General features: G+C 45.7%; 3 protein-coding genes and 1 non-coding gene across 4 annotated transcripts; 1 reads left to right on the forward strand and 3 right to left on the reverse strand.

The window, feature by feature from the left end:
• Positions 1 to 13,058: 13,058 nt before the first annotated feature.
• Positions 13,059 to 13,132, reverse strand: TRNAR-UCG (transfer RNA arginine (anticodon UCG)). Its single transcript has one exon. It is a non-coding gene; the product is annotated as a tRNA-Arg (tRNA).
• Positions 13,133 to 13,230: 98 nt separating this feature from the next.
• LOC125552103 (UDP-glucuronic acid decarboxylase 1) lies at positions 13,231 to 16,200 on the forward strand. The gene is made up of 7 exons (XM_048715581.2): positions 13,231 to 13,943; positions 14,156 to 14,303; positions 14,441 to 14,520; positions 15,207 to 15,290; positions 15,378 to 15,452; positions 15,579 to 15,671; positions 15,786 to 16,200. Exons 1-7 carry the CDS (start codon positions 13,374 to 13,376, stop codon positions 15,975 to 15,977), a joined length of 1,242 nt encoding a protein of 413 aa, XP_048571538.2. The 5' UTR covers positions 13,231 to 13,373; the 3' UTR covers positions 15,978 to 16,200.
• A 201-nt stretch (positions 16,201 to 16,401) lies between these two features.
• LOC125552104 (dirigent protein 9-like) lies at positions 16,402 to 17,499 on the reverse strand. Its single transcript, XM_048715582.2, has one exon. It carries the CDS (start codon positions 17,443 to 17,445, stop codon positions 16,597 to 16,599), a length of 849 nt encoding a protein of 282 aa, XP_048571539.1. The 5' UTR covers positions 17,446 to 17,499; the 3' UTR covers positions 16,402 to 16,596.
• A 292-nt stretch (positions 17,500 to 17,791) lies between these two features.
• LOC125552105 (uncharacterized) lies at positions 17,792 to 24,672 on the reverse strand. The gene is made up of 5 exons (XM_048715583.2): positions 24,314 to 24,672; positions 22,551 to 22,606; positions 19,451 to 21,424; positions 18,770 to 19,034; positions 17,792 to 18,687 (listed from the first exon to the last, which is right to left on the reverse strand). The coding sequence occupies exons 1-5, from the start codon at positions 24,414 to 24,416 to the stop codon at positions 18,053 to 18,055; spliced, it is 3,033 nt and encodes a 1,010-aa protein (XP_048571540.2). The 5' UTR covers positions 24,417 to 24,672; the 3' UTR covers positions 17,792 to 18,052.
• Positions 24,673 to 26,197: the final 1,525 nt, after the last annotated feature.

Genomic DNA, 26,197 nt, shown 5'->3' on the forward strand with positions numbered 1-26,197 from the left:
ACCGTTTTCGCTCAGTTTTATCATTAGTTACCTTTCTGTTTTTATATTTTCAGATTACAAAAACCTATATCTACCATCCATATTGCACTTGTATCACCATCTCTTCGCCGAACTAGTGCACCTATACAATTTACCATCATATTGGGTGTGTTGAGGACACAAGAGACTCTTTGTTATTTGGTTGCAGGGTTGCTTGAGAGCGACCATCTTCATCCTACGCCTCTCACGATTGATAAACCTTAGGTCATCCATTTGAGGGAAATTTGCTACTGTCCTACAAACCTCTGCACTTGGAGGCCTAACAACGTCTACAAGAAGAAGGTTGTGTAGTAGATATCATTTGTCTATGTATCCACACATGTACTAAGTTTCCGGTTAATACAATTCTAGCATGAATAATAAACATTTATCATGATATAAGGAAATATAAATAACAACTTTATTATTGCCTCTAGGGCATATTTCCTTCAATAGCACACAAGGTGTTCCTCCGATATTCGGGAGTTGCATAATCTCATAGTCAGAGAAATATGTATAAGTCATGAAGAAAGCAATAGCAATACAACTAAACGGTCATTATGCTAAGCTAACGGATGGGTCTTGTTCATCACATTATTCTCCTAATGATGTGATCCCGTTCATCAAATGACAACACATGTCTATGGTCAGGAAACTTAACCATCTTTGATTAACGAGCTAGTTAAGCAGAGGCATACTAGGGGCACTTTATTTTGTCTATGTATCCACACATGTATCAAGTTTCCGATTAATACAATTCTAGCATGAATAATAAACATTTATCATGATATAGGGAAATATAAATAACAATTTTATTATTGCCTCTAGGGCATATTTCCTTCATTTAGGAACTTGAATCAACTCAACCGGATTTGAAATGAATGTTATATGAATTCCTAAAATTGACTAGAAATGAAAAAAGTTATTCGACACTATTCAGACAGCTGAATAGGCCGACCCAATTACTTAAAACACTCATCGAGCGGTACTTAAGCAGATACGCACACAGGCCACACTGGCTTGACCCAGCTTCGCGTCCATGGGCTGGGATGCGACATCGATGGAGCACCAAATTATCTTGCATGCAGAAAAAATTCAGATTTTTTGAATCTTTTAGTATTTTTTGTGAATTTTCTCTTCACCGGGTGTAGACGAGCCTACGCTAAAAATGAATATTCATGAAGATATGATGAATTTAGGAACTTGAATTAAATTAACTGGATTTGAAATGAATGTTATATAAATTCCTAAAATTGACTAGAAATAAAAAAAGGTTATTCGACACTGTTCACACAGGCTGAATAGGCCGACCCAATTACATAAAACACCCATCGAGCGGCGCTTAAGCAGATACACACACAAGCTGCATTGGCTGGCTGGGCCCAGCTTTGTGTCCATGACCCGAGATGCGATGTCAATGGAGCATTTCTGAGGTGGTCCCACTTGTCAGGATGTTATCCAAGTAACGATAAATGGGCTTTGACCCCACATTCAGGCATTTATGAGGCTGGGACTGTGAGAGGATAGAAAAAAAGAGAACGTTGGAGTGGCGGGGCAAAACTAAGTAGAATTAAGTAACCACGAAAATAGAAATCTCGTGTCCATGGGCTGGGATGTGACGAGCACTTTTGAGGTGGTCCCACTTGTGAGGACGTCATCTAAGTAACGATAAATGTGCTTTGACCCCACATTCGGGCATTTGCGAGGCTGGGACTATGAGAGGATAGATAAAAAAATGAGAACGTTAGAGTGGCGGGGCAAAACTAAGTAGAATTAAGTAACCACAGAAATAGAAATCGCGTGTCCATGGGCTGGGATGCGACGTCGATGGAGCACTTTTGACGTGGTCCCACTCGTCAAGACGTCATCCAAGTAACGATAAATATGCTTTGACTCCGCATTCGGGCATTTGCGAGGTTGGGACTATGAGAGGATAGAAAAAAATAAGAACGTTAGAGTGACAGGGTAAAACTAAGTAGAATTAAGTAACCACGGAAATAGAAATCCCGTGTCCATGGGTTGGGATGCGATGTTGATGGAGCACTTTTGAGGTGGTCCCACTCGTCAAGACGTCATCCAAGTAACGATAAATATGCTTTGACCCCACATTCGGGCATTTGCGAGGCTGGGACTATAAGAGGATAGATAAAAAATGAGAACGTTAGAGTGGCGGGGCAAAATTAAGTAGAATTAAGTAACCACAGAAATAGAAATCGCGTGTCCATGGGCTGGGATGCGACGTCGATGGTGTTGGAAATATGCCCTAGAGGCAATAATAAAAGCACTATTATTATATTTCCTTGTTCATGATAATTGTCTTTATTCATGCTATAATTGTATTATCCGGAAATCATAATACATGTGTGAATAATAGATACCAACATGTCCCTAGTAAACCTCTAGTTGACTAGCTCGTTGATCAACAGATAGTCATGGTTTCCTGACTATGGACATTGGATGTCATTGATAACGAGATCACATCATTAGGAGAATGATGTGATGGACAAGACCCAATCCTAAACATAGCATAAGATCGTATAGTTCGTTTGCTAGAGTTTTCCAATGTCAAGTATCTTTTCCTTAGACCATGAGATCGTGTAACTCCCGGATACTGTAGGAGTGCTTTGGGTATACCAAACGTCACAACGTAACTGGGTGACTATAAAGGTAGACTACAGGTATCTCCGAAAGTGTCTGTTGGGTTGACATGGATCAAGACTGGGATTTGTCACTCCGTATGACGGAGAGGTATCACTGGGGCCACTCGGTAATGCATCATCATAATGAGCTCAAAGTGACCAAGTGTCTGGTCACGGGATCATGCATTTGGTACGAGTAAAGTGACTTGCCGGTAACGAGATTGAACGAGGTATTGGGATACCAACGACCGAATCTCGGGCAAGTAACATATCAATTGACAAAGGGAATTGCATATGGGGTTGCTTGAATCCTCGACATCGTGGTTCATCCGATGAGATCATCGTGGAGCATGTGGGAGCCAACATGGGTATCCAGATCCCGCTGTTGGTTATTGACCGGAGAGTCGTCTCGGTCATGTCTGCATGTCTCCCGAACCCGTAGGGTCTACACACTTAAGGTTCGGTGACGCTAGGGTTGTAGGGATATGTATATGCAGTAACCCGAATGTTGTTCGGAGTCCCGGATGAGATCCCGGACGTCACGATGAGTTCCGGAATGGTCCGGAGGTAAAGATTTATATATGGGAAGTCCTGTTTCGGGCATCGGGACAAGTTTCGGGGTTATCGGTATTGTACCGGGACCACCGGAAGGGTCCCGGGGGTCCACCGGGTGGGGCCACCTGTCCCGGGGGGGCACATGGGCTGTAGGGGGTGCACCTTGGCCTACATGGGCCAAGGGCACCAGCCCCAAGAGGCCCATGCGCCTAGGGTTTCAAGGGAGGAAGAGTCCTAGGAGGGGAAGGCACCTCCTAGGTGCCTTGGGGGGGAGGGAAACCCCCCTTGGCCGCACCCCCCTAGGAGATTAGATCTCCTAGGGCCGGCGCCCCCCCTTGGCCCTCCTATATATAGTGGGGGAGGGAGGGCTTTTCATCCACGCCTTTGGTTGCCTCCTTCTCCCTCTCCAACACCTCCTCCTCCTCCATAGCGCTTGGCGAAGCCCTGCCGGAGTACTATAGCTCCATCAACACCACGCCGTCATGCTGCTGCTGGTGCCATCTCCCTCAACCTCTCCTCTCCCCTTGCTGGATCAAGAAGGAGGAGACGTGGCTGTTCCGTACGTGTGTTGAACGCGGAGGTGCCGTCCGTTCGGTGCTAGGATCTCCGGTGATTTGGATCACGTCGTGTTCGACTACCTCATCCCCGTTCTTTGAACGCTTCCGCTCGCGATCTACAAAGGTATGTAGATGCATCCGATCACTCGTTGCTAGATGAACTCATAGATGGATCTTGGTGAAACCATAGGAAAATTTTTGTTTTCTGCAACGTTCCCCAACAGTGGCATCATGAGCTAGGTCTATGCGTAGTTCTTCTTGCGCGAGTAGAACACAATTTGTTGTGGGCGTAGATGTTGTCAACTTTCTTGCCGCTACTAGTCTTATCTTGCTTCAACGGTATTGTGGGATGAAGCGGCCCGGACCAACCTTACACGTATGCTTACGTGAGACCGGTTCCACCGACTAACATGCACTAGTTGCATAAGGTGGCTGGCGGGTGTCTGTCTCTCCTACTTTAGTTGGAGCGGATTCGATGAAAAGGGTCCTTATGAAGGGTAAATAGAAGTTGACAAATCACGTTGTGGCTTTCACGTAGGAAAGAAAACGTTCTTGCTAGAACCCTACTTCAGCCACGTAAAACTTGCAACAACAATTAGAGGACGTCTAACTTGTTTTTGTAGCAAGTGCTTTGTGATATGATATGGCCAAAGTTGTGATGAATGATGAATTATCTATATGTATGAGATGTTCATGCTATTGTAATAGGAATCACGACTTGCATGTCGATGAGTATGACAACCGGCAGGAGCCATAGGAGTTGTCTTTATTTTTTGTATGACCTGCGTGTCATTAGAAACGCCATGTAAATTACTTTACTTTATTGCTAAACGCGTTAGCCTTAGTAGTAGAAGTAATAGTTGGCGAGCAACTTCATGGAGACACGATGATGGGGATCATGATGATGGAGATCATGGTGTCAAGCCGGTGACAAGATGATCATGGATCCCCAAGATGGAGATCAAAGGAGCTATGTGATATTGGCCATATCATGTCACTATTATAATTTGATTGCATTTGATGTTTATCATGTTTTGCATCTTGTTTACTTAGAACGACGGTAGTAAATAAGATGATCCCTCATAATAATTTCAAGAAGGTGTTCCCCCTAACTGTGCACCGTTGCGACAGTTCGTTGTTTCAATGCACCACGTGATGATCGGGTGTTTAATTCAAACGTTCACATACAACGGGTGTAAGACAGATTTACACATGCAAACACTTAGGTTGACTTGACGAGCCTAGCATGTGTATAGACATGGCCTCGGAACACAGAAGACCGAAAGGTCGAGCATAAGTCGTATAGAAGATACGATCAACATGAAGATGTTCACCGACGTTGACTAGTCCGTCTCACGTGATGATCGGACATGGCCTAGTTGACTCGGATCATGTTATACTTAGATGACTAGAAGAGGGATGTCTATCTAAGTGGGAGTTCATTGTATAATTTGATTAGATGAACTTAATTATCATGAACTTAGTCTAAAATCTTTACAATATGTCTTGTAGATCAAATGGCCAACGTAGTCCTCAACTTCAACGCGTTCCTAGAGAAAACCAAGCTGAAAGACGATGGCAGCAACTATACGGACTGGGTCCGGAACCTGAGGATCATCCTCATAGCTGCCAAGAAAGAATATGTCCTACAAGCATCGCTAGGTAACGCACCCGTCCCACAGAACCAAGACGTTATGAACGCTTGGCAGACACGTGCCGATGACTACTCCCTCGTTCAGTGCGGCATGCTTTATAGTTTAGAGCCGGGGCTCCAAAAGCGTTTTGAGAGACATGGAGCATATGAGATGTTCGAAGAGCTAAAAATGGTTTTTCAAGCTCATGCCCGGGTCGAGAGATATGAAGTCTCCGACAAATTCTTTAGCTGTAAGATGGAGGAAAATAGTTCTGTCAGTGAGCACATACTCACTATGTCTGGGTTACATAACCGCTTGACTCAGCTGGGAGTTAATCTCCCGGATGATGCGGTCATTGACAGAATCCTCCAGTCGCTTCCACCAAGCTACAAGAGCTTTGTGATGAACTTCAATATGCAGGGGATGGAAAAGACCATTCCTGAGGTATTTTCAATGCTGAAATCAGCAGAGGTAGAAGTCAAGAAGGAACATCAAGTGTTGATGGTGAATAAAACCACTAAGTTCAAAAGGGGCAAGGGTAAAAAGAACTTCAAGAAGGACGGCAAAGGAGTTGCCGCGCCCGGCAAGCAAGCTGTTGGGAAGAAGCCAAAGTATGGACCCAAGCCCGAGACTGAGTGCTTTTATTGCAAGGGAAGTGGTCACTGGAAGCGGAACTGCCCCAAATACTTAGCAGACAAGAAGGCCGGCAAAACAACAGGTATATGTGATATACATGTAATTGATGTGTACCTTACCAGTACTCGTAGTAGCTCCTGGGTATTTGATACCGGTGCAGTTGCTCACATTTGTAACTCAAAGCAGGAGCTGCGGAATAAGCGGAAACTGGCGAAGGACGAGGTGACGATGCACGTCGGGAATGGTTCCAAGGTCAATGTGATCGCCGTCGGCACGCTACCTCTACATTTACCTACGGGATTAGTTTTAAACCTCAATAATTGTTATTTAGTACCAGCTTTGAGCATGAACATTGTATCGGGATCTCGTTTAATTCGAGATGGCTACTCATTTAAATCTGAGAATAATGGTTGTTCTATTTATATGAGAGATATGTTTTATGGTCATGCTCCGATGGTGAATGGTTTATTCTTTCTCGAGCGTAATGCTACACATGTTCATAGTGTGAAAACCAAAAGATGTAAGGTTGATAATGATAGTCCCACATACTTGTGGCACTGCCGCCTTGGTCACATAGGTGTCAAACGCATGAAGAAGCTCCATGCAGATGGACTTTTAGAGTCTCTTGATTATGAATCATTTGACACGTGCGAACCATGCCTCATGGGTAAAATGACCAAGACTCCGTTCTCAGGAACAATGGAACGAGCAACCAACTTATTGGAAATCATACATACTGATGTGTGCGGTCCAATGAGTGTTGAGGCTCGCGGTGGATATCGTTATGTTCTCACCCTCACTGATGACTTGAGTAGATATGGGTATATCTACTTAATGAAACACAAGTCTGAAACCTTTGAAAAGTTCAAAGAATTTCAGAGTGAGGTTGAGAATCAACGTGACAGGAAAATCAAGTTCCTGCGATCAGATCGTGGAGGAGAGTAGTTGAGTCACGAGTTTGGCACACACTTAAGAAAATGTGGAATAGTTTCAATACTCACGCCGCCTGGAACACCTCAGCGTAATGGTGTGTCCAAACGTCGTAATCGCACTCTATTAGATATGGTACGATCTATGATGTCTCTTACCGATTTACCGCTATCTTTTTGGGGCTATGCTTTAGAGACTGCCGCATTCACTTTAAATAGGGCTCCGTCGAAATCCGTTGAGACGACACCGTTTGAATTATGGTTTGGGAAGAAACCTAAGCTGTCATTTCTAAAAGTTTGGGGATGCGATGCTTATGTCAGGAAACTTCAACCTGAAAAGCTCGAACCCAAGTCGGAAAAATGCGTCTTCATAGGATACCCTAAAGAAACTGTTGGGTATACCTTCTACCTCATATCCGAAGGCAAGATCTTTGTTGCCAAGAATGGATTCTTTCTAGAGAAAGAGTTTCTCTCGAAAGAAGTAAGTGGGAGGAAAGTAGAACTTGATGAAGTATTACCTCTTGAACCGGAAAATGGCGCAACTCAAGAAAATGTTCCTGAGGTGCCTGCACCGACTAGAGAGGAAGTTAATGATGATGATCAAGCTCCTACTGAAATTCGAAGGTCCACAAGGACACGTTCCGCACCAGAGTGGTACGGCAACCCTGTCTTGGAAATCATGTCGTTAGACAACGGTGAACCTTCGAACTATGAAGAAGCGATGGCGGGCCCGGATTCCGACAAATGGCTAGAAGCCATGAAATCCGAGATAGGATCCATGTATGAAAATGAAGTATGGACTTTGAATGACTTGCCCGTTGAACGACGAGCCATAGAAAATAAATGGATCTTTAAGAAGAAGACAGACGCGGATGGTAATGTGACCATCTATAAAGCTCGGCTTGTCGCTAAGGGTTATCGACAAGTTCAAGGGGTTGACTACGATGAGACTTTCTCACCGGTAGCGAAGCTGAAGTCCGTCCGAATCATGTTAGCGATTGCCGCATTCTATGATTATGAAATATGGCAAATGGACGTCAAAACGACATTCCTTAATGGTTTCCTTAAGGAAGAATTGTATATGATGTAGCCGGAAGGTTTTGTCGATCCTAAGAATGCTAACAAGGTGTGCAAGCTCCAACGCTCGATTTATGGGCTGGTGCAAGCATCTCGGAGTTGGAACATTCGCTTTGATGAGATGATCAAAGCGTTTGGGTTTACGCAGACTTATGGAGAAGCCTGCGTTTACAAGAAAGTGAGTGGGAGCTCTGTAGCATTTCTCATATTATATGTAGATGACATACTTTTGATGGGAAATGATATAGAACTCTTGGACAGCATTAAGGCCTACTTGAATAAGAGTTTTTCGATGAAGGACCTTGGAGAAGCTGCTTATATATTAGGAATCAAGATCTATAGAGATAGATCGAGACGCCTCATAGGTCTTTCACAAAGCACATACCTTGATAAGATATTGAAGAAGTTCAATATGGATCAGTCTAAGAAGGGGTTCTTGCCTGTGCTGCAAGGTGTGAAATTGAGCTCAGCTCAATGTCCGACCACGGCAGAAGATATAGAAGAGATGAGCGTCATCCCCTATGCCTCAGCCATAGGTTCTATTATGTATGACATGCTGTGTACCAGACCTGATGTAAACCTTGCCGTAAGTTTGGTAGGAAGGTACCAAAGTAATCCCGGCAAGGAACACTGGACAGCGGTCAAGAATATCCTGAAGTACCTGAAAAGGACTAAGGATATGTTTTTCGTTTATGGAGGTGACGAAGAGCTCATCGTAAAGGGTTACGTCGACGCTAGCTTTGACATAGATCTGGAGACTCTAAGTCACAAATCGGATATGTGTATATTTTGAATGGTGGGGCAGTAAGCTGGTGCAGTTGCAAGCAGAGCGTCGTGGCGGGATCTACATGTGAAGCGGAGTACATGGCAGCCTCGGAGGCAGCACATGAAGCAATATGGGTGAAGGAGTTCATCACCGACCTAGGAGTCATACCCAATGCGTCGGGGCCAATCAAACTCTTTTGTGACAACACTGGAGCTATTGCACTTGCCAAGGAGCCCAGGTTTCACAAGAAGACAAGGCACATCAAGCGTCGCTTCAACTCCATTCGTGAAAATGTTCAAGATGGAGACATAGAGATTTGTAAAGTACATACGGACCTGAATGTAGCGGATCCGTTGACTAAACCTCTCCCTAGAGCAAAACATGATCAACACCAGAATTCCATGGGTGTTCGATTCATCACAATGTAACTAGATTATTGACTCTAGTGCAAGTGGGAGACTGTTGGAAATATGCCCTAGAGGCAATAATAAAAGCATTATTATTATATTTCCTTGTTCATGATAATTGTCTTTATTCATGCTATAATTGTATTATCCGGAAATCATAATACATGTGTGAATAATAGATACCAACATGTCCCTAGTAAACCTCTAGTTGACTAGCTCGTTGATCAACAGATAGTCATGGTTTCCTGACTATGGACATTGGATGTCATTGATAACGAGATCACATCATTAGGAGAATGATGTGATGGACAAGACCCAATCCTAAACATAGCATAAGATCGTATAGTTCGTTTGCTAGAGTTTTCCAATGTCAAGTATCTTTTCCTTAGACCATGAGATTGTGTAACTCCCGGATACTGTAGGAGTGCTTTGGGTATACCAAACGTCACAACATAAATGGGTGACTATAAAGGTAGACTACGGGTATCTCCGAAAGTGTCTGTTGGGTTGACATGGATCAAGACTGGGATTTGTCACTCCGTATGACGGAGAGGTATCACTGGGCCCACTCGGTAATGCATCATCATAATGAGCTCAAAGTGACCAAGTGTCTGGTCACGGGATCATGCATTACAGTACGAGTAAAGTGACTTGCCGGTAACGAGATTGAACGAGGTATTGGGATACCAACGATCGAATCTCGGGCAAGTAACATATCAATTGACAAAGGGAATTGCATACGGGGTTGCTTGAATCCTCGACATCGTGGTTCATCCGATGAGATCATCGTGGAGCATGTGGGAGCCAACATGGGTATCCAGATCCCGCTGTTGGTTATTGACCGGAGAGTCGTCTCGGTCATGTCTGCATGTCTCCCGAACCCGTAGGGTCTACACACTTAAGGTTCGGTGACGCTAGGGTTGTAGGGATATGTATATGCAGTAACCCGAATGTTGTTCGGAGTCCCGGATGAGATCCCGGACGTCACGAGGAGTTCCAGAATGGTCCGGAGGTAAAGATTTATATATGGGAAGTCCTGTTTCGGGCATCGGGACAAGTTTCGGGGTTATCGGTATTGTACCGGGACCACCGGAAGGGTCCCGGGGGTCCACCGGGTGGGGCCACCTGTCCCGGGGGGCCACATGGGCTGTAGGGGGTGCGCCTTGGCCTACATGGGCCAAGGGCACCAGCCCCAAGAGGCCCATGCGCCTAGGGTTTCAAGGGAGGAAGAGTCCTAGGAGAGGAAGGCACCTCCTAGGTGCCTTGGGGGGGGGGAGAGAAACCCCCCTTGGCCGCACCCCCCTAGGAGATTAGATCTCCTAGGGCCGGCGCCCCCCCTTGGCCCTCCTATATATAGTGGGGGAGGGAGGGCTTTTCATCCACGCCTTTGGTTGCCTCCTTCTCCCTCTCCAACACCTCCTCCTCCTCCTCCTCCATAGCGCTTGGCGAAGCCCTGCCGGAGTACTGCAGCTCCATCAACACCACGCGGTCGTGCTGCTGCTGGTGCCATCTCCCTCAACCTCTCCTCTCCCCTTGCTGGATCAAGAAGGAGGAGACATGGATGTTCCGTACGTGTGTTGAACGCGGAGGTGCCGTCCGTTCGGTGCTAGGATCTCCGGTGATTTGGATCACGTCGTGTTCGACTACCTCATCCCCGTTCTTTGAACGCTTCCGCTCGCGATCTACAAAGGTATGTAGATGCATCCGATCACTCGTTGCTAGATGAACTCATAGATGGATCTTGGTGAAACCGTAGGAAAAATTTTGTTTTCTGCAACGTTCCCTAACAGATGGAGCACTTTTGAGGTGGTCCCACTCGTCAAGACGTCATCCAAGTAACGATAAATATGCTTTGACTCCGCATTCGGGCATTTGCGAGGTTGGGACTATGAGAGGATAGAAAAAAATGAGAACGTTAGAGTGACGGGGTAAAACTAAGTAGAATTAAGTAACCACGGAAATAGAAATCCCGTGTCCATGGGCTGGGATGCGACGTCGATGGAGCACTTTTGAGGTGGTCCCACTCGTCAAGACGTCATCAAAGTAATGATAAATATGCTTTGACTCTGCATTCGGGCATTTGCGAGGCTGGGACTATGAGAGGATAGAAGAAAAAAAATGAGAACGTTAGAGTGACGGGGTAAAACTAAGTAGAATTAAGTAACCACAGAAATAGAAATCTCGTGTCCATGGGCTGGGATGCGATGTTGATGGAGCACTTTTGAGGTGGTCCCACTCGTCAAGACGTCATCAAAGTAACGATAAATATGCTTTGCCCCCGTATTCGGGCATTTGTGAGGCTGGGACCATGAGAGGATAGAAAAAAAATTGTTAAGGTGACAGGGCGAAAGTAAGTAACCACAAAAATAGAAATCCCATTTCAAAAAATATCAACCGTGTCCATGGGCTGGGATGCGACGTCGATGGAGCACTTTTGAGGTGGTCCCACTCGTCAAGACGTCATCAAAGTAACGATAAATATGCTTTGACTCCGCATTCGGGCATTTGCGAGGCTGGGACTATAAGAGGATAAAAGAAAAAAATGAAAACGTTAGAGTGACGGGGTAAAACTAAGTAGAATTAAGTAACCACGGAAATAGAAATCCCGTGTCCATGGGCTGGGATGCGAGGTTGATGGAGCATTTTTGAGGTGGTCCCACTCGTTAAGACGTCATCAAAGTAACGATAAATATGCTTTGCCCCCGTATTCGGGTATTTTATGAGGCTGGGACCATGAAAGGATAGAAAAAAATTGTTAAGGTGACAGGGCGAAAATAAGTAACCACAAGAATAGAAATCCCGTGTCCATGGGCTGGGATGCGACGTCGATGGAGCACTTTTGAGGTGGTCCCACTCGTCAAGACGTCATCAAAGTAATGATAAATATGCTTTGACTCTGCATTCGGGCATTTGCGAGGCTGGGACTATGAGAGGATAGAAGAAAAAAAATGAGAACGTTAGAGTGACGGGGTAAAACTAAGTAGAATTAAGTAACCACAGAAATAGAAATCTCGTGTCCATGGGCTGGGATGCGATGTTGATGGAGCACTTTTGAGGTGGTCCCACTCGTCAAGACGTCATCAAAGTAACGATAAATATGCTTTGCCCCCGTATTCGGGCATTTGTGAGGCTGGGACCATGAGAGGATAGAAAAAAAATTGTTAAGGTGACAGGGCGAAAGTAAGTAACCACAAAAATAGAAATCCCATTTCAAAAAATATCAACCGTGTCCATGGGCTGGGATGCGACGTCGATGGAGCACTTTTGAGGTGGTCCCACTCGTCAAGACGTCATCAAAGTAACGATAAATATGCTTTGACTCCGCATTCGGGCATTTGCGAGGCTGGGACTATAAGAGGATAAAAGAAAAAAATGAAAACGTTAGAGTGACGGGGTAAAACTAAGTAGAATTAAGTAACCACGGAAATAGAAATCCCGTGTCCATGGGCTGGGATGCGAGGTTGATGGAGCATTTTTGAGGTGGTCCCACTCGTTAAGACGTCATCAAAGTAACGATAAATATGCTTTGCCCCCGTATTCGGGTATTTTATGAGGCTGGGACCATGAAAGGATAGAAAAAAATTGTTAAGGTGACAGGGCGAAAATAAGTAACCACAAGAATAGAAATCCCGTGTCCATGGACTGGGATGCGAGGTTGATGGAGCATTTTTGAGATGGTCCCACTCGTTAAGACGTCATCAAAGTAACGATAAATATGCTTTGCCCCCGTATTCGGGTATTTTATGAGGCTGGGACCATGAAAGGATAGAAAAAAAATTGTTAAGGTGACAGGGCGAAAATAAGTAACCACAAGAATAGAAATCCCATTTCAAAAAATATCGACCACAGTGGGAGTCGAACCCACGACCTTCTGATCCGAAGTCAGACGCGCTAATCCACTGCGCTATGCGGTCTTGAATGATATCTTCCACACTATACTGCTCTAGTAATGGAATATTAATGAATGAGTCGCTAATGTGCACAGGAGAAAGGGCAAAGAACGTTTCCACGCACGTGCGGCATCTGCGGGGAGCAGGCCACCGCAGCTTTCCACGCCCGCATCACACGTGCCGCCTCCTCAGTCCGCCCCCCTCACTCTCGCCTACTCCCTCCGCGCCCGCCGGCGAGCGGATCCGCCGCCGCCGCCGTCTGACCATGAAGCAGCTCCACCGCCAGCCCAGCCTCAGCAAGCAGCACCGCCCGCACCACCGCGCCTCCCTCTCCCGCTCCCTCGCCTCCTACCTCCTCCGCGAGCACCGCCTCCTCTTCGTCCTCCTCGGCTTCCTCCTCGCCTCCTCCTTCTTCCTCCTCTACCCCGCCCTCGCCCCGCACCCTATCTCCCTCTCCTCCGCCGCATACGCCGCCACCGCCACTTCTGCCATCAGAAACCCCCGCGTCTTCTCCTTCTCCACCGCCAACGCGTCGCCGCGCCGCCTCCCCGTCGGCGTCCGCAAAAAGCCCCTGCGGGTGGTCGTCACCGGCGGCGCCGGCTTCGTCGGCAGCCACCTCGTGGACAAGCTCCTCGCCCGCGGGGACAGCGTCATCGTCGTCGACAACTTCTTCACGGGCCGCAAGGAAAACGTCGCGCACCACCTCGCCAACCCTCGCTTCGAGCTCATCCGCCACGATGTCGTCGAGCCCATCCTCCTCGAGGTCGACCAGATCTACCACCTCGCCTGCCCCGCCTCCCCCGTCCACTACAAATTCAACCCAATCAAGACCATCATATCCTTTTTTTCCATTTCCACTGTAAATGTTCGAGTTTGTTTGCTTTTATGTATTCAGTTGCGTATATAGAAAGGATTGCTTAAATACTAGTAGGTCAATAATGGCATAGGAAAATTGAAATGTTGTGCCTGCATTGCCAGAAAACCTAGAGTTTTCTGTAGTTTTTGTTTCGATACTGTTCCTAATAGGTTCCTTAACTAATAATGCACAAGACAAATGTGATGGGGACGTTGAACATGCTGGGACTGGCGAAGAGGGTCGGTGCCCGGTTCTTGCTCACCAGTACCAGTGAGGTGTATGGTGATCCTCTAGAGCATCCTCAGAAGGAGAGTTACTGGGGCCATGTCAATCCCATAGGTGTGCTCATTTTATCTGGAGGAGATAACATTTCTCATGCGCAACAAGCCAAATAGTACTATATTTCAACCACTGCCCGTTTCTGTCTGCCCACTCCACTGCATTTTGATATGTGCCATTTTTGTGGCAATGTGTAGGTGTAAGGAGTTGTTACGACGAGGGAAAGAGAACAGCAGAAACTCTGACCATGGATTACCATCGTGGTGCTGGCGTTGAGGTAAAGCTGCAGTTGCTGAATTGTGGTCTTAGTCAAACTATAGACTTCCTTGTTGGCAATGTCATGTGTTGCCTAAAATTAACTGCACGGCGCCCCTCAGCATATATTAATAGTGTGGCTCAAAGCTTGTTTTACGATCTGGTAAGATGTGCAATTAAACCAGGCAAAAATCATTATGTATCTACCCGCAAAAAAAATCATTATGTATCTGAGATGGTATTTATAGGTGATGTTTCAGTAATTTCCTTTTTGAGTAAGTGAACTTGAGAGGGCTCAAATGCCAAATATTGGACCCATGTGCTTCATGCTGTCTGTGTATGTTTATATGTACTACATTTTGGGCAATCATGAGCAAGAGAGATTGTGCCATGTGTTTGTCTCAAAATATATTTTTTGCCAGAAAAAAGTACCTTTGTGATGTTGGGAACTCATTACATGTAGCCGTTTTGAAGTAAAAACATACAGTAATGAGCGTAAAATTGACTGCTCTTAGTTTGAGTAGAAGGTCTTCTCTTGAGTTTTTAAAATGAATATTCAAGGTATTGCTTACATATTTTTAACTGGACGGAGTGAATCAAAGAGGGACAGTACATTTGGCAAAATTCTGCTTATGATCTGCTTTATCTGTGTTCCATTACTGTCTTACATATCTTAAATATCAAATTTGACAAGGGAACTTTCTTCAGGTTAGAATTGCTCGCATATTCAACACGTACGGCCCTCGTATGTGTTTAGATGATGGCCGGGTTGTTAGCAACTTTGTTGCACAGGTTTGTCTTAATTCATAGCTCTTATTCAAAAGGAGGACTACCATAGAAATTTGGCATTACCCAATATCCATTGTCTCTCATTTCCAGACTTTGCGAAAGCAGCCAATGACGGTTTATGGTGATGGAAAGCAAACAAGAAGCTTTCAATATGTTTCGGATTTGGTACTTGACTTGTTCATTTTTCCTTGTCTAAATGTGGAAGCAGCAATTTCTGTTTTGTTGTTCAAAACTGCATCAATGCCTTATGCATTCGAATCTTAAAAACTTTAACCATCTGTTAATTTGTAGGTTGATGGGTTGATAACTCTGATGGAAAATAAGTACATTGGACCTTTCAACTTGGGAAACCCTGGGGAGTTTACCATGTTGGAGCTTGCTCAGGTCTGACCTTGATACCGAAACTGACTGACCTCCACTTCTTGTTTAAACATAAAGTGGATATTTTTATACATTTTTTGCCTATGAGGAATAACGTTTCCGCACTATATTCCACAGGTAGTGAAAGAGACAATTGACCCAAGTGCGCGTGTTGAATTTAAACCCAACACCGCCGATGATCCGCACATGAGAAAACCTGACATCTCAAAGGCCAAATCTCTTCTCAATTGGGAGCCAAAAGTCTCTCTGAAGCAAGGCCTGCCACGCATGGTTTCGGACTTCCAGAAACGCATCTTGGATGAGAAATGAGGGGCAGGAGTTACCGAAGTCGGATCTGTATTATACTTCACACGGAGCGTTCTTTAGTGCCTTGGCAAGCTCGGCTGCAGGCGTATAGATTACAGATAGCTTACCCAGGATTCTTCTTCCATGCAACTCTTTAGTGACATGACATGCGTTACCTGATTTTAGTTTCATTGATACATAAGTTTTGTCTCGGAAATCAGAATCATGTGATCATGTTCTTGTCAACTCCTTAGGCTTTCAAAGTACATGAATAGAGAGTTTTTTATTATTTCTTTTTTGCTTAAATTCTAGTATCCTGGCACCCATTTGTTTTCTGTTTGTAGGAGCTCATGACACTCTGCTTTTCGTGTGGTTTATGTTCTGTAAGCTCATCCAAACAGTTAAGTTTTTCAGGATTTCATTTCATGTGACCCAGGAGGCCAGGACATCACAAATATACTTAGTTTTCTTCATAAAATATGCATAAATATACACTTAGTTCGCATTACATATAGGAGTATTATGGTAGTAAAATGCATAGGCCGTGAAATTCAGATTACAAATGTTGAGCGCGACGGCAGAGCATCATATAACCTGGAAGGACAAACACTTGGAATGTGGTAGCACTAGTTAGGGAAGCAGCTCAGGAGAGGTGAATGTCGAACTGGAGGAGGCCCTCGACGCCGTCGGCGGCGTGCTGGTCGCCGGGGTGCAGCGTGCGGATGGCGGCGAAGCCCTTGGCGGTCTCGTACTTCCCTGTGCCGCCAATGACGGCGATGCGGGACTCCGGCGCCGCCAACTGGTGCACCCCGAAGAAGCTGAGCGTGTCGCCGTGCACTTCGCCACCGAACATGGCCGTCAGCACGACCGTCTTGCTGCTGCCGTCCTGCGAGCTCGCGACGTAGAACCCCTGCGCCCTGCCGACGGCCGCGGCGCCGAGCTCATGGCCCCCGGCGAGCTCCTCGTCCACGACGGTGGTCATGCCGAGGAGGAGGTTCTGGGTCTGGGGCGTGTCGCCACCGCCAGAACCGTTGACGGAGGGGATGGTGTTCTTGTAGCCGCCGTTGACGGCGTTTCCGTTGCTCTGGACGAGGCTGTCGTAGGGGACGACGTTGTTGCCGCTGGCCAGGCCGTCGGCGCTCGCCACCACCCCGGTCACCATGAGCGCCGACGTCTGCGACGAGGTGCCGAGGATGTCATGCATGAAGAACGTCAGGGGGCTGTCGCCGGCTCCTACGTTAGCCGTTGCACCAACGCCAGCGGCCGGAGCTACGCCAGCGGCGCCCGCGGCATTGGATGGCAAAGGCAACGCCGCCGTGGGCGCGGGGACCGGCACTACCTCTGGGTCGACAGGCGGGTCGGTCGGCCCCGGCAATGGATCGGTCTCTACCGGAGGCGCCGCGGGATGGTCGTTGAGGACGCGGCCCGCGAGTGCGCAGCTCGTCAGTGCAAGCGCGACCATCATGTAGATGTAGAGCGCCCCCTTGGCCATCTTGGCGCGTGCGCGGAGGAGACCGGGGAGTGCTGCTGGTGTGCATCGTTACGTGCATGTTAGCCAGATTTATATAGGGTTTTGGGTGTGCAAATCAAACGCACTGATCGACGTTGCAGGTGCAGGCCGCGACACACGGGTGGTGTGGAGTTGTTGCTCCGTACCTGAACCACTTGTGATATTGCCGTAGTTGCATAAGATTGCGTCCAAGGTGTCTAAAAGCTTGTCGGACAAACGAGGGATAGTTGGGGGGAGTGGGATGACTTCTATGCAATTTCCACATCCTAAGCCGCTGAAGAGCAACGACTAACATAAGCATCATTTCATGTAACACACATTCAAAACATACCAAACAAGGCAACTGCATGATTATCAACCAGTTCATACCAAAAATTCACATTTATACTCCATCTCCGCGCCCAAAATCCACTGGTTTTTCTCCAGTTGGGAGGGGAACCCTAGGCCACAGTTATTACAACTAATAGTTACAACCACATCCCTTCACCTGTCTCTGTCTGTATGATGATCCACTACAACGAACCTACGGCATCTCAGCTGCTCAAATGGCAATCGCTGCAAACCATGGAGCCACAAAAGCTACACCAGATTATCCTGTCCCCAGGAACTCAGCAATGGTTTCCACCACAAGATCCTTAAGCAACATCCTCTCCATCTCCCTCCCGACAAGATCGACGCCATCCTCAGAGCCATGCCGCTCGAAGTCCATCATCAGCGGGTCGCCCTGGTTACCGTCCATCTCTTGCCGTATCTCGAACACCCTCTGCCACACATCAACGACAAACCCCTCCTGATCCCACCTGGATGAGAACCTTCGCAGCAACCCCTTTGACCCATGATGCACCAGAGAGGCTATCAGATCTGCAATCACGGTGTTTGTGAGCTCAAACAGGAGCATCCTCTCCGACGCCGGCCATAGAATGAGGCTGCTGTACTTGTTCTCAAGTATATCATATATATCAGGGCCAGCAGGATATTCCGAAAAGCAGCGCACGTCGAGTAGCCCGTCCTGGAAAGCGTCATCAATGCCCAATAAGGTGAGCATATCAAGCACATACGAGAAATCTCGTTCTTCCTCATCCACGAAAGCATGGGGTAGTATCTCCATTTCAGCAAGTGGCTCATCTGCCGAGGCAACCTCGTCGTCGCTCGCTGTAAGATGATCGGTGTCGTCTGCATCGTCTGTGGTCTCCGTCTTGAGAAGCTGAAGTTGCATTCGCAGTCCTGTAATATTACAGAAAGTCAAACTCAAGAGCTGAGAATTTAAAGGGAAGGTGAATAGGCAAAGAAAAACTCGACCACTTGCCTTGAAGATCGGCACTAATTTTCTCGAAATCTCCTGAGTAAACTTCTTCAGCATCCAAGGAAGATTCAAGAACAGACACTGGACTTGGCTGCTCATCAATGTTGGAGCTCACCGGAGATTCTGATCCTGTCGGGTGAATCCACGAGGCTTGATTGTCATTGTCAACACCATGATGGTGGTCAATCCCCACAGGAGATTCTGTTTCTGTTGGCGGATTAAACAGAGCTGCGTAAACATCATCCACATGATTTTCAATCCCCTCGGCCTGCAATAGAATACAATCAGAAGTTGGTAAACATGGCAAGCGATAAATCAATTGAGCTTCCAGAATTATCAAAGAGCTGAAAGATCTGGTTGAGGGAAACAAGAGGGGAGAAAAATGGGATGTACATGTAGTAATGTATAAAAAAAAGGGCAGCCCGGTGCATGTAGCTCCCGCTTGCGCAGGGTCCGGGGAAGGGCCCGACCACTTTGGGTCTATAGTACGCAGCCTTTCCCTACATTTCTGTAAGAGGCTGTTTCCAGGACTTGAACCCGTGACCTCATGGTCACAAGGCAGCAGCTTTACCACTGCGCCAAGGCTCCCCTTCATATAAATTAATGTATATCCACAGGAATTTATTAAGGATACAAGAAAAAAACTGCATAATAAGCTAAAATTAGATGGTACATGCGATATACCTGAGCCAGCAGATTGTCAAAATTAGGAACATGAAGGCAGAAATCAAATGCTGTCGATGGCTGTTGATGCATGTGCTGATTCAGTTTAGCAGGAGAAAGTGGTTCTTTATTCTGTTGAAAAACTGCAGAACTGGTATCCAGATGACGCACTCCATCTAATTCATGGCCAGAATTCACGGTATGTGCAAGTGTCTGTTCAGATGAATCTGGCATGTCAATAACATCTGGTGCTTCCTGAGAACTCACATGTATCTCATGGTCAATCATGGTTCTTCCCTCATCATCTGGGAGCACTTGATCTTCATCACCACGAAAAGGTGAACCTCCGACCAGGGATTTTCTTTGTCTACTATGACATGCGTACTCAGAATCATGGGGTCCTATTTTGAGAACATCTTTAAGCATAGAAAACTCATTTTGCCTACCCGTTCTTTTTCTGTTGCTCGACTTTTGAACTCCATGGTTAGAGAATGATGGAAGATATTTAGACCTTGCTGAATTGCTTGGAGCTACACCTCTCCAACCATCCTTGCTGCTGATGCCAAGAGGATTGCTACACGAGACTGGCACTCTGTTTCGCTGCAGTTCTCCCTTTGGACATTTCTGGTATGACATTGTTTGGGTAGCAACTTCTGATGTTTCCTCGTCAGAGAGAACAAACATGTCTCCAAGCACGCCGAAGCCATTATTCTCAGGTTCTTGATGCTGAAATTGATGCGCTATCTTCCATCTGCTAGAGAGCTGTTTCTTTGCTTCATTTATGACTGATGTGTCATTTGAATATGCTGGCGAAGTGTTGAAGGTGGGAGAAGCCCAACCGTCACATAATTCAGAAGACCTATGGACTCTCTCCGAATTCTTGACCTTAGCAAGAGATGACACAAACTGTGAGCTTTCATCTGACAAAATTGTGCTGGTGTCTGGTTGGAGAACACGGCCCCTAGCAGCTCTCATTTGTTTTGCACCCTCTCTAGCAATTTCTCTAGATCCCTTTTTTATATGGCCTGACGTTTCAGGATCGCCAGGGGATACTTGACACATGGACTCATCAGTATATGGACTCCACATGCCAGCACACTGGCATGCGGTGTGCCTTCTGTAATCAGAATGAGGGATTTCATGTGGTAGGCCGAAGGATCCTTCAAGGTCCTGAGCTTTCTCAAAGCATGGCTTCAGGACAACAATCCGTGTGGGACAAGCTCGTTTATCACTGATTTCCTGACTTGACCTTGATAGTTTCTGCCTCGATGAACCAGAGTCTTCTCTTGGGGATTGACTGGATAACTTAGTATGTGGTTTCCTCGTGGGGTATTTCACTTCATTTTGCTTGCGGAAAAAACTTTCTGTATCATTATCATGTGAACAGATGTTGTCTGCATCAATAAATTGATTTCTTTTAGATGGCTTCAATATTGTAATGCAGTTTCCATTAGAGGAGGCAGAACCCAGATCGCGTTTTTCAAGAAATTCCAAAAGAAGATCCTTATTAGATACCAATGCATCAAGTGTCTCATTCAACTCTTCTGACATCTGAAGGGATTCATCTGTAGAAAGACGTTTTGCATCCATAAATTTGTGCCTTATGAAATCTAGATTAGCCTTCTCAGCTGCATCAAATCTGGAAGTTGTATTTCCATTTCTACCTCTTGGGCTTCGGTGTGCCTTTACTCCCATCACATCCATAACCTCAAAAACATCTTTGACCTCTGGCATCTCATCATTCTTTCTCCTCTGTGGAACATATCTATCATGAGAAATAAAAGATGGCGTCTTGTGTGCATGACTTCTGCTACTTCTGTGCTGGCTATGGGTCCCAGACGAGGTAGGGAGTGAATCAAGACCCATTAGTCTTCCTACAGCACCTGGTGAAGTATGCCTGGCATTGACATCTTTCAAGAACTCTTCATCTATTAGCTTTTTCATCGGTACACAGCTGGACTGTCTTGGTTTACTTTTCCTGATTTCCTCGTCAAACTGAAAAAAAGTTAAACAATCAAATAACTGGGGCAAAAAAGTTTGATAGCAGAGGATAACTACAAAATTTTAGTGGATTTCTAAGGAGTTAAGCCACTTCTTTTGCAGATAGAAAGTTATGGCTAGCTATCTCCAAGCTATTCCAAGATAAGTCACATATGGTAAAAATAGAAAAGGAACAAAATATGCACCCAAGATAGGTCACATAAGGTAAGCATATTTATCTTTATCTTTACTCTTATAAACATCTGAGTTCGTAGAGATCCGTTCACATTCACTGGCATTACCTCTTAATTCATTTGAAAATTATCACAGTTGTCATCCATTAAGTAGAGGTTATAAGTTATGTTTTGTTATATTGCAACAGTTGTTTAAATGATTGCTCCATCAGTCCCTTACATTGCAAGGCACAAGCATTTTGCTCTGGATAAAGAAAATACTAATACAGGTTGAAAGGATCATAAAATGATAGGTTTAGTAATTTTCACAAAATCAAGTACTTAATCCTTGAAAAATATGAATGTTGGGGTATTAAAAAGGAGAAAGATTAAGTCTCTTGGTAGGGATTTCTCATAGTTAAACGTTATAAATCGTGTATCTTGGCTTTCTAGAACAGTTGAATTTCTAACTTACCATGCTATTTTGTCACAAGTATACCTACATGGAATAGCAGAGCTATCGCTAGCTATAAGCTAAGGCAAATAAGGAGTCCATTTGCAACCATAGCGCCCGTCACTACTACAACAGAATAATCCTGCTATGGCCAACAGAATAACATGCACACATTTGAAGTAAACTCGATACTGCAGAGCGCACATCAATTGTTGATATTAGAGCAACACATGTAAACCAATTTAAGCTCTCCAGTTTCATATCAGAGGGTTATAGTTAGGCCCTGTTCGGAGTCACTCCAGCTCCTAAAAATACGAGGAGCTGCGGAGCATCTCTTTCCCAGCTCCGTGCTTTTTAACTCCAGCTCCGGGAGCGGAGTGGTGGAGTGGCGGGTCTCCAAACAGGGCCTTAGTATCACAGAAGAGAAAAGTGTGCATGTTTTAAGCTTTCTAGGTTAAATTGCGAACATACGTATCATATGATATAGCTCTTTAGCTAAACACGGGTCACTCACCAGAGTGTGGGAGAGTATCCCAGAGTTACTTGCTTGTTTCCTCGATGACCCAGCCCCTGGTTTAAAGAGAAAAGAGACAGTAAATAATTTGTATAGCAACGAAAATTGGCAGAAGAAGCAATATGATATCATGGCAAGAAGAAGAAACTTCATGTCAAACTAAATTTTCTGTGGGGAAAGGGAAAAACAAAGGCCACATAGAGAGGAGTCTTCAGCTCCAGTTCACTGTTTTACTAGATCCAGGAAACGATGGCATAGTAGGATGGAAATATACCTAGCACAAAATTACAAGCAAATATCTGGTAGAACAACAGCTCTTAAAAGAAAAGTACAAAGAGCTTCACCATGATGTCATTTCTTCGAATAGCTTCATGCAGTTTAATTTTTAAAAATATAAGAAAATAAAAAATCAGAAGAACCTGCTTGTGTAGAAACATCATCATAGTAAGTGTTGAACCCTGAGTAAAAATGTCTATGTGTGATGGGAGTAAAAATTATTGGACGGAGGGAGTAAAAATTAGTGTTTCATCGTATGGAGCACACAATATTTACTTTGATTCAAGAGTGGCAGATTGAATTTGTACCAACCTTACTACTACTTCTTTTAGAACAAACGGTCAATTCATTCAGCATCAGGTAACCAACACAGAATAAGTTACGGCTCTTCTACAGGCTCAGACAAATTCAAACAAAGATTCTCTTGGTGATTAGAATAAGAAGGCCAGTGGTTAGAATAAGAAGGCCACTTGGCCATGAACCTGCACGGCGTCCGTCCAGCTGACATGGGGACACAAAAGACCATAATTTAATGCTTTTGCTTACAATAAATATCCAGCAAATTACGGGCAAATGAGGTTTCTTTGCGTGATCTGGTGGGAATTGTCACATTTCCTCTACATGCCTCTAGGCTAGGGTGTAGGATCTTTAGGACCCACGCAGTCTACTACAGTTCATCCCAAAACAGTGAAGGACGGGGGAAACTGCATTTATCACACGTCTAGTTTAGGGGGTAGCTTTTGTCCTAGAACTCCCACGGAACATCAGTGTAACTTCAAATTAAAGAACAAGGAAGAAAGGAAGCAAGGAAAGATCTGTCCGCTACAGCCATTTGAAATTCGAAACAAGAATCTTCTCTCTCCCAATAAAGGCTTGACTAAGACCTAAAGTACATGAGAAAGTTATTATGTCCCCGTCCGTTTGCTTAAAACAACAGGGATGTATGTAAAAAAGAAAAGTGCACAATATTTTACTGATTGCTTTAAGGTATATCTCTCTACGAGCATACACTAATGGGAACCTACTCTTAATTATAAATTCTTCTGATTAGACAGCGAGCGCAGCCAAAGAAACGTCATTTTCAGTAATGATTAATCCGCGAAATCCTTTTAAATAAAACAAGAAAAAAGTGGGTAAAAACAGGGAATTTAATTCCGAAATATAAGCAAAACCTAAAGGAAATGGAGGATGCTAAATGTGCAAGCAAGCCCGAAGGTGCGGACGGAAGCACGAAAGAAGTAAAGCAATCCCCAATCTCTCTCTCGACGCGATAACACACGAGAGAGAACCAAAACCCCCTCAAAAACCTTCACCGTCAAGGATCAAACAAGGGACGCCCTGAACAAAATCAAGTACGGGATCTCTACCGTATGGCCTCCAAACGAAAAGAAAAGGCCAAAGAATTACGCACCCAGAAAAAAAAAGAAGGAACGATTACAAGAAACTACTACTAGTACGGAACGAGGCTGGACCAGGCAAGCACGGACCATGGTGATCGGCGGAGTAGTCCCCCGAAGGGGCCGCGTCCCACTCGAACGGCCCGCCGACCTCTCCCCTGCGCCTCGATCTGCTGCGGCCGACGCTCGCCATGGCCGGAGCGGCCCTGGAGCCCGGACTCGGACGGTGCGGCGGCGGCGGCGGCGACGGGGCAGCCGCTCATCCACCGCGGCTAGGGGCGCGGAGGCACGGAGCGCCGGCGTGAGCCACGCCGGCGAATCGATCTGCGTGCTCGTGCGCGTGGGAGGGAGGGAGGGAGGGCGAGGTGTGGGGGGAAACGCAACGGGCTTCCCTGTTTTTGTTTTTGCTCTGTGCCGCCGCTGCTCGCTAGCTGGAGTCTAACCACACGACCTGTTCCACTGGCTGTTGTTTGTATCTTGCGGTTTCAGTTTCTGCTACAGCTCTCACACGCCTCCTCTCTCTCTCTCTCTCTCTCTCTCTCTCTCTCTCTCTCTCTCTCTCTCTCTCTCTGGTCACGGCAGTTCTATCTCTATCTATCTCCGGGAATTAATTTCTGCATATTTTCACCCTTTTGAGATATTTGGCCCGTATTAATTATCGTATATCCTCCCCTTTATACACGATATTTGCCCGTATTAATTATCGTATATCTTCCCCTTTACGCAATATTTGCGTATCTTCGGTTGTGTCGGTTGAACCCTTCTTATCGTATTTTTTTCGTGACTACGCAAAGGTTGCGTATCTTTTCATTGATACTTCCTTCGTCCGGAAAATCTTGTCCCTCAAACGGATGTATCTAGCACCAAGTTAGTGCTAGATACATCCATTTGAGAAACTGCCTTAGGACAAAAAATTTCGAACGAAAGGAGTAGAAAGGAGAGTTTTACAGCATAAGATTGCATACACTCGCTAACGATGTGCATGTTAAGGCATGATAGAGAGTGCGGAGCAAACAAATGGATTTCTCATCCCCAACTAACTTTAGTCAACTCTCCAGGATGATGTTCTTGATCCCGGTGGCGCCCGCCCTAGCCCAAAGGAGATGTTGGTCTAAAATTTGAAAAACAGTGACAAGGCCGAAGTCATGCGATGTAACCCTAGACAAAGCCAAAAAAATGCACCAAGACCTCGAGGACCGTCTTGCGAAAGGAGTGTCAGAACACATGTGCCGAACGAGAACATCGACAATGATATTAGGGGTGACAGGCATTCGCAACAACAGGTCTTTAGGGAAAACCTCAACATTCCAACTTCTTCAAGTATTTGTGGCGGTGGCGCACACACAGTCGATGCAAGCAAACCTATGGCCGGCCGAGGTTGCATCAAGGTCACTCACTGCGAGGGAGAACGGCCTCCCAAGAGCCAATAAGTGCATGCACATCCATAATCATAGTTGCCCAATAAACGAATTTGTTAAGATTATTAGTGGTTGATGATGATAGATAGTTATACGATGTTGTATTACTCGGCTTTCAATTGCTGCCAAAATGCCGCTTGAGAAATGACATAATAAAGATTTTCTTTAATTCACTAAATATTTAATATCACATATAGGGTTTCACCGTTACTCCATACGATCCTCGCGCTTCTTCTAGCTTTCTAACTCTCCGGGATGATGCTCTTGATCCCGGTGGCGCCGGCCCTAGCCCAAAGGCTCGCCTTGGGTGTCACTATGGATCAAGTTCTTCAGGTGGCTAACGATGCAAGACCAATGTTGGACGGCTGATCGCCTAGCCCGTCACGGCCTCCCCCACGAGCCCATGTGCGCCTAATGCGATCAGGAAGAAGGAACGATGCAGCATTTGTTGGTGCTCTACTATTTCTCGCAAGAAATTTGGCTCGAGATCCTGGGATGGGTTCGCTCCACGGCCAACCTACCCATTGGCGGCATGGATTTCCAATCCTGGTGCATT

This window comes from Triticum urartu, chromosome 4A (genome assembly GCF_056163025.1).
Source record: "Triticum urartu cultivar PI428250 chromosome 4A, HENAU_Tu73, whole genome shotgun sequence".
Classification (NCBI taxonomy): domain Eukaryota; kingdom Viridiplantae; phylum Streptophyta; class Magnoliopsida; order Poales; family Poaceae; genus Triticum; species Triticum urartu.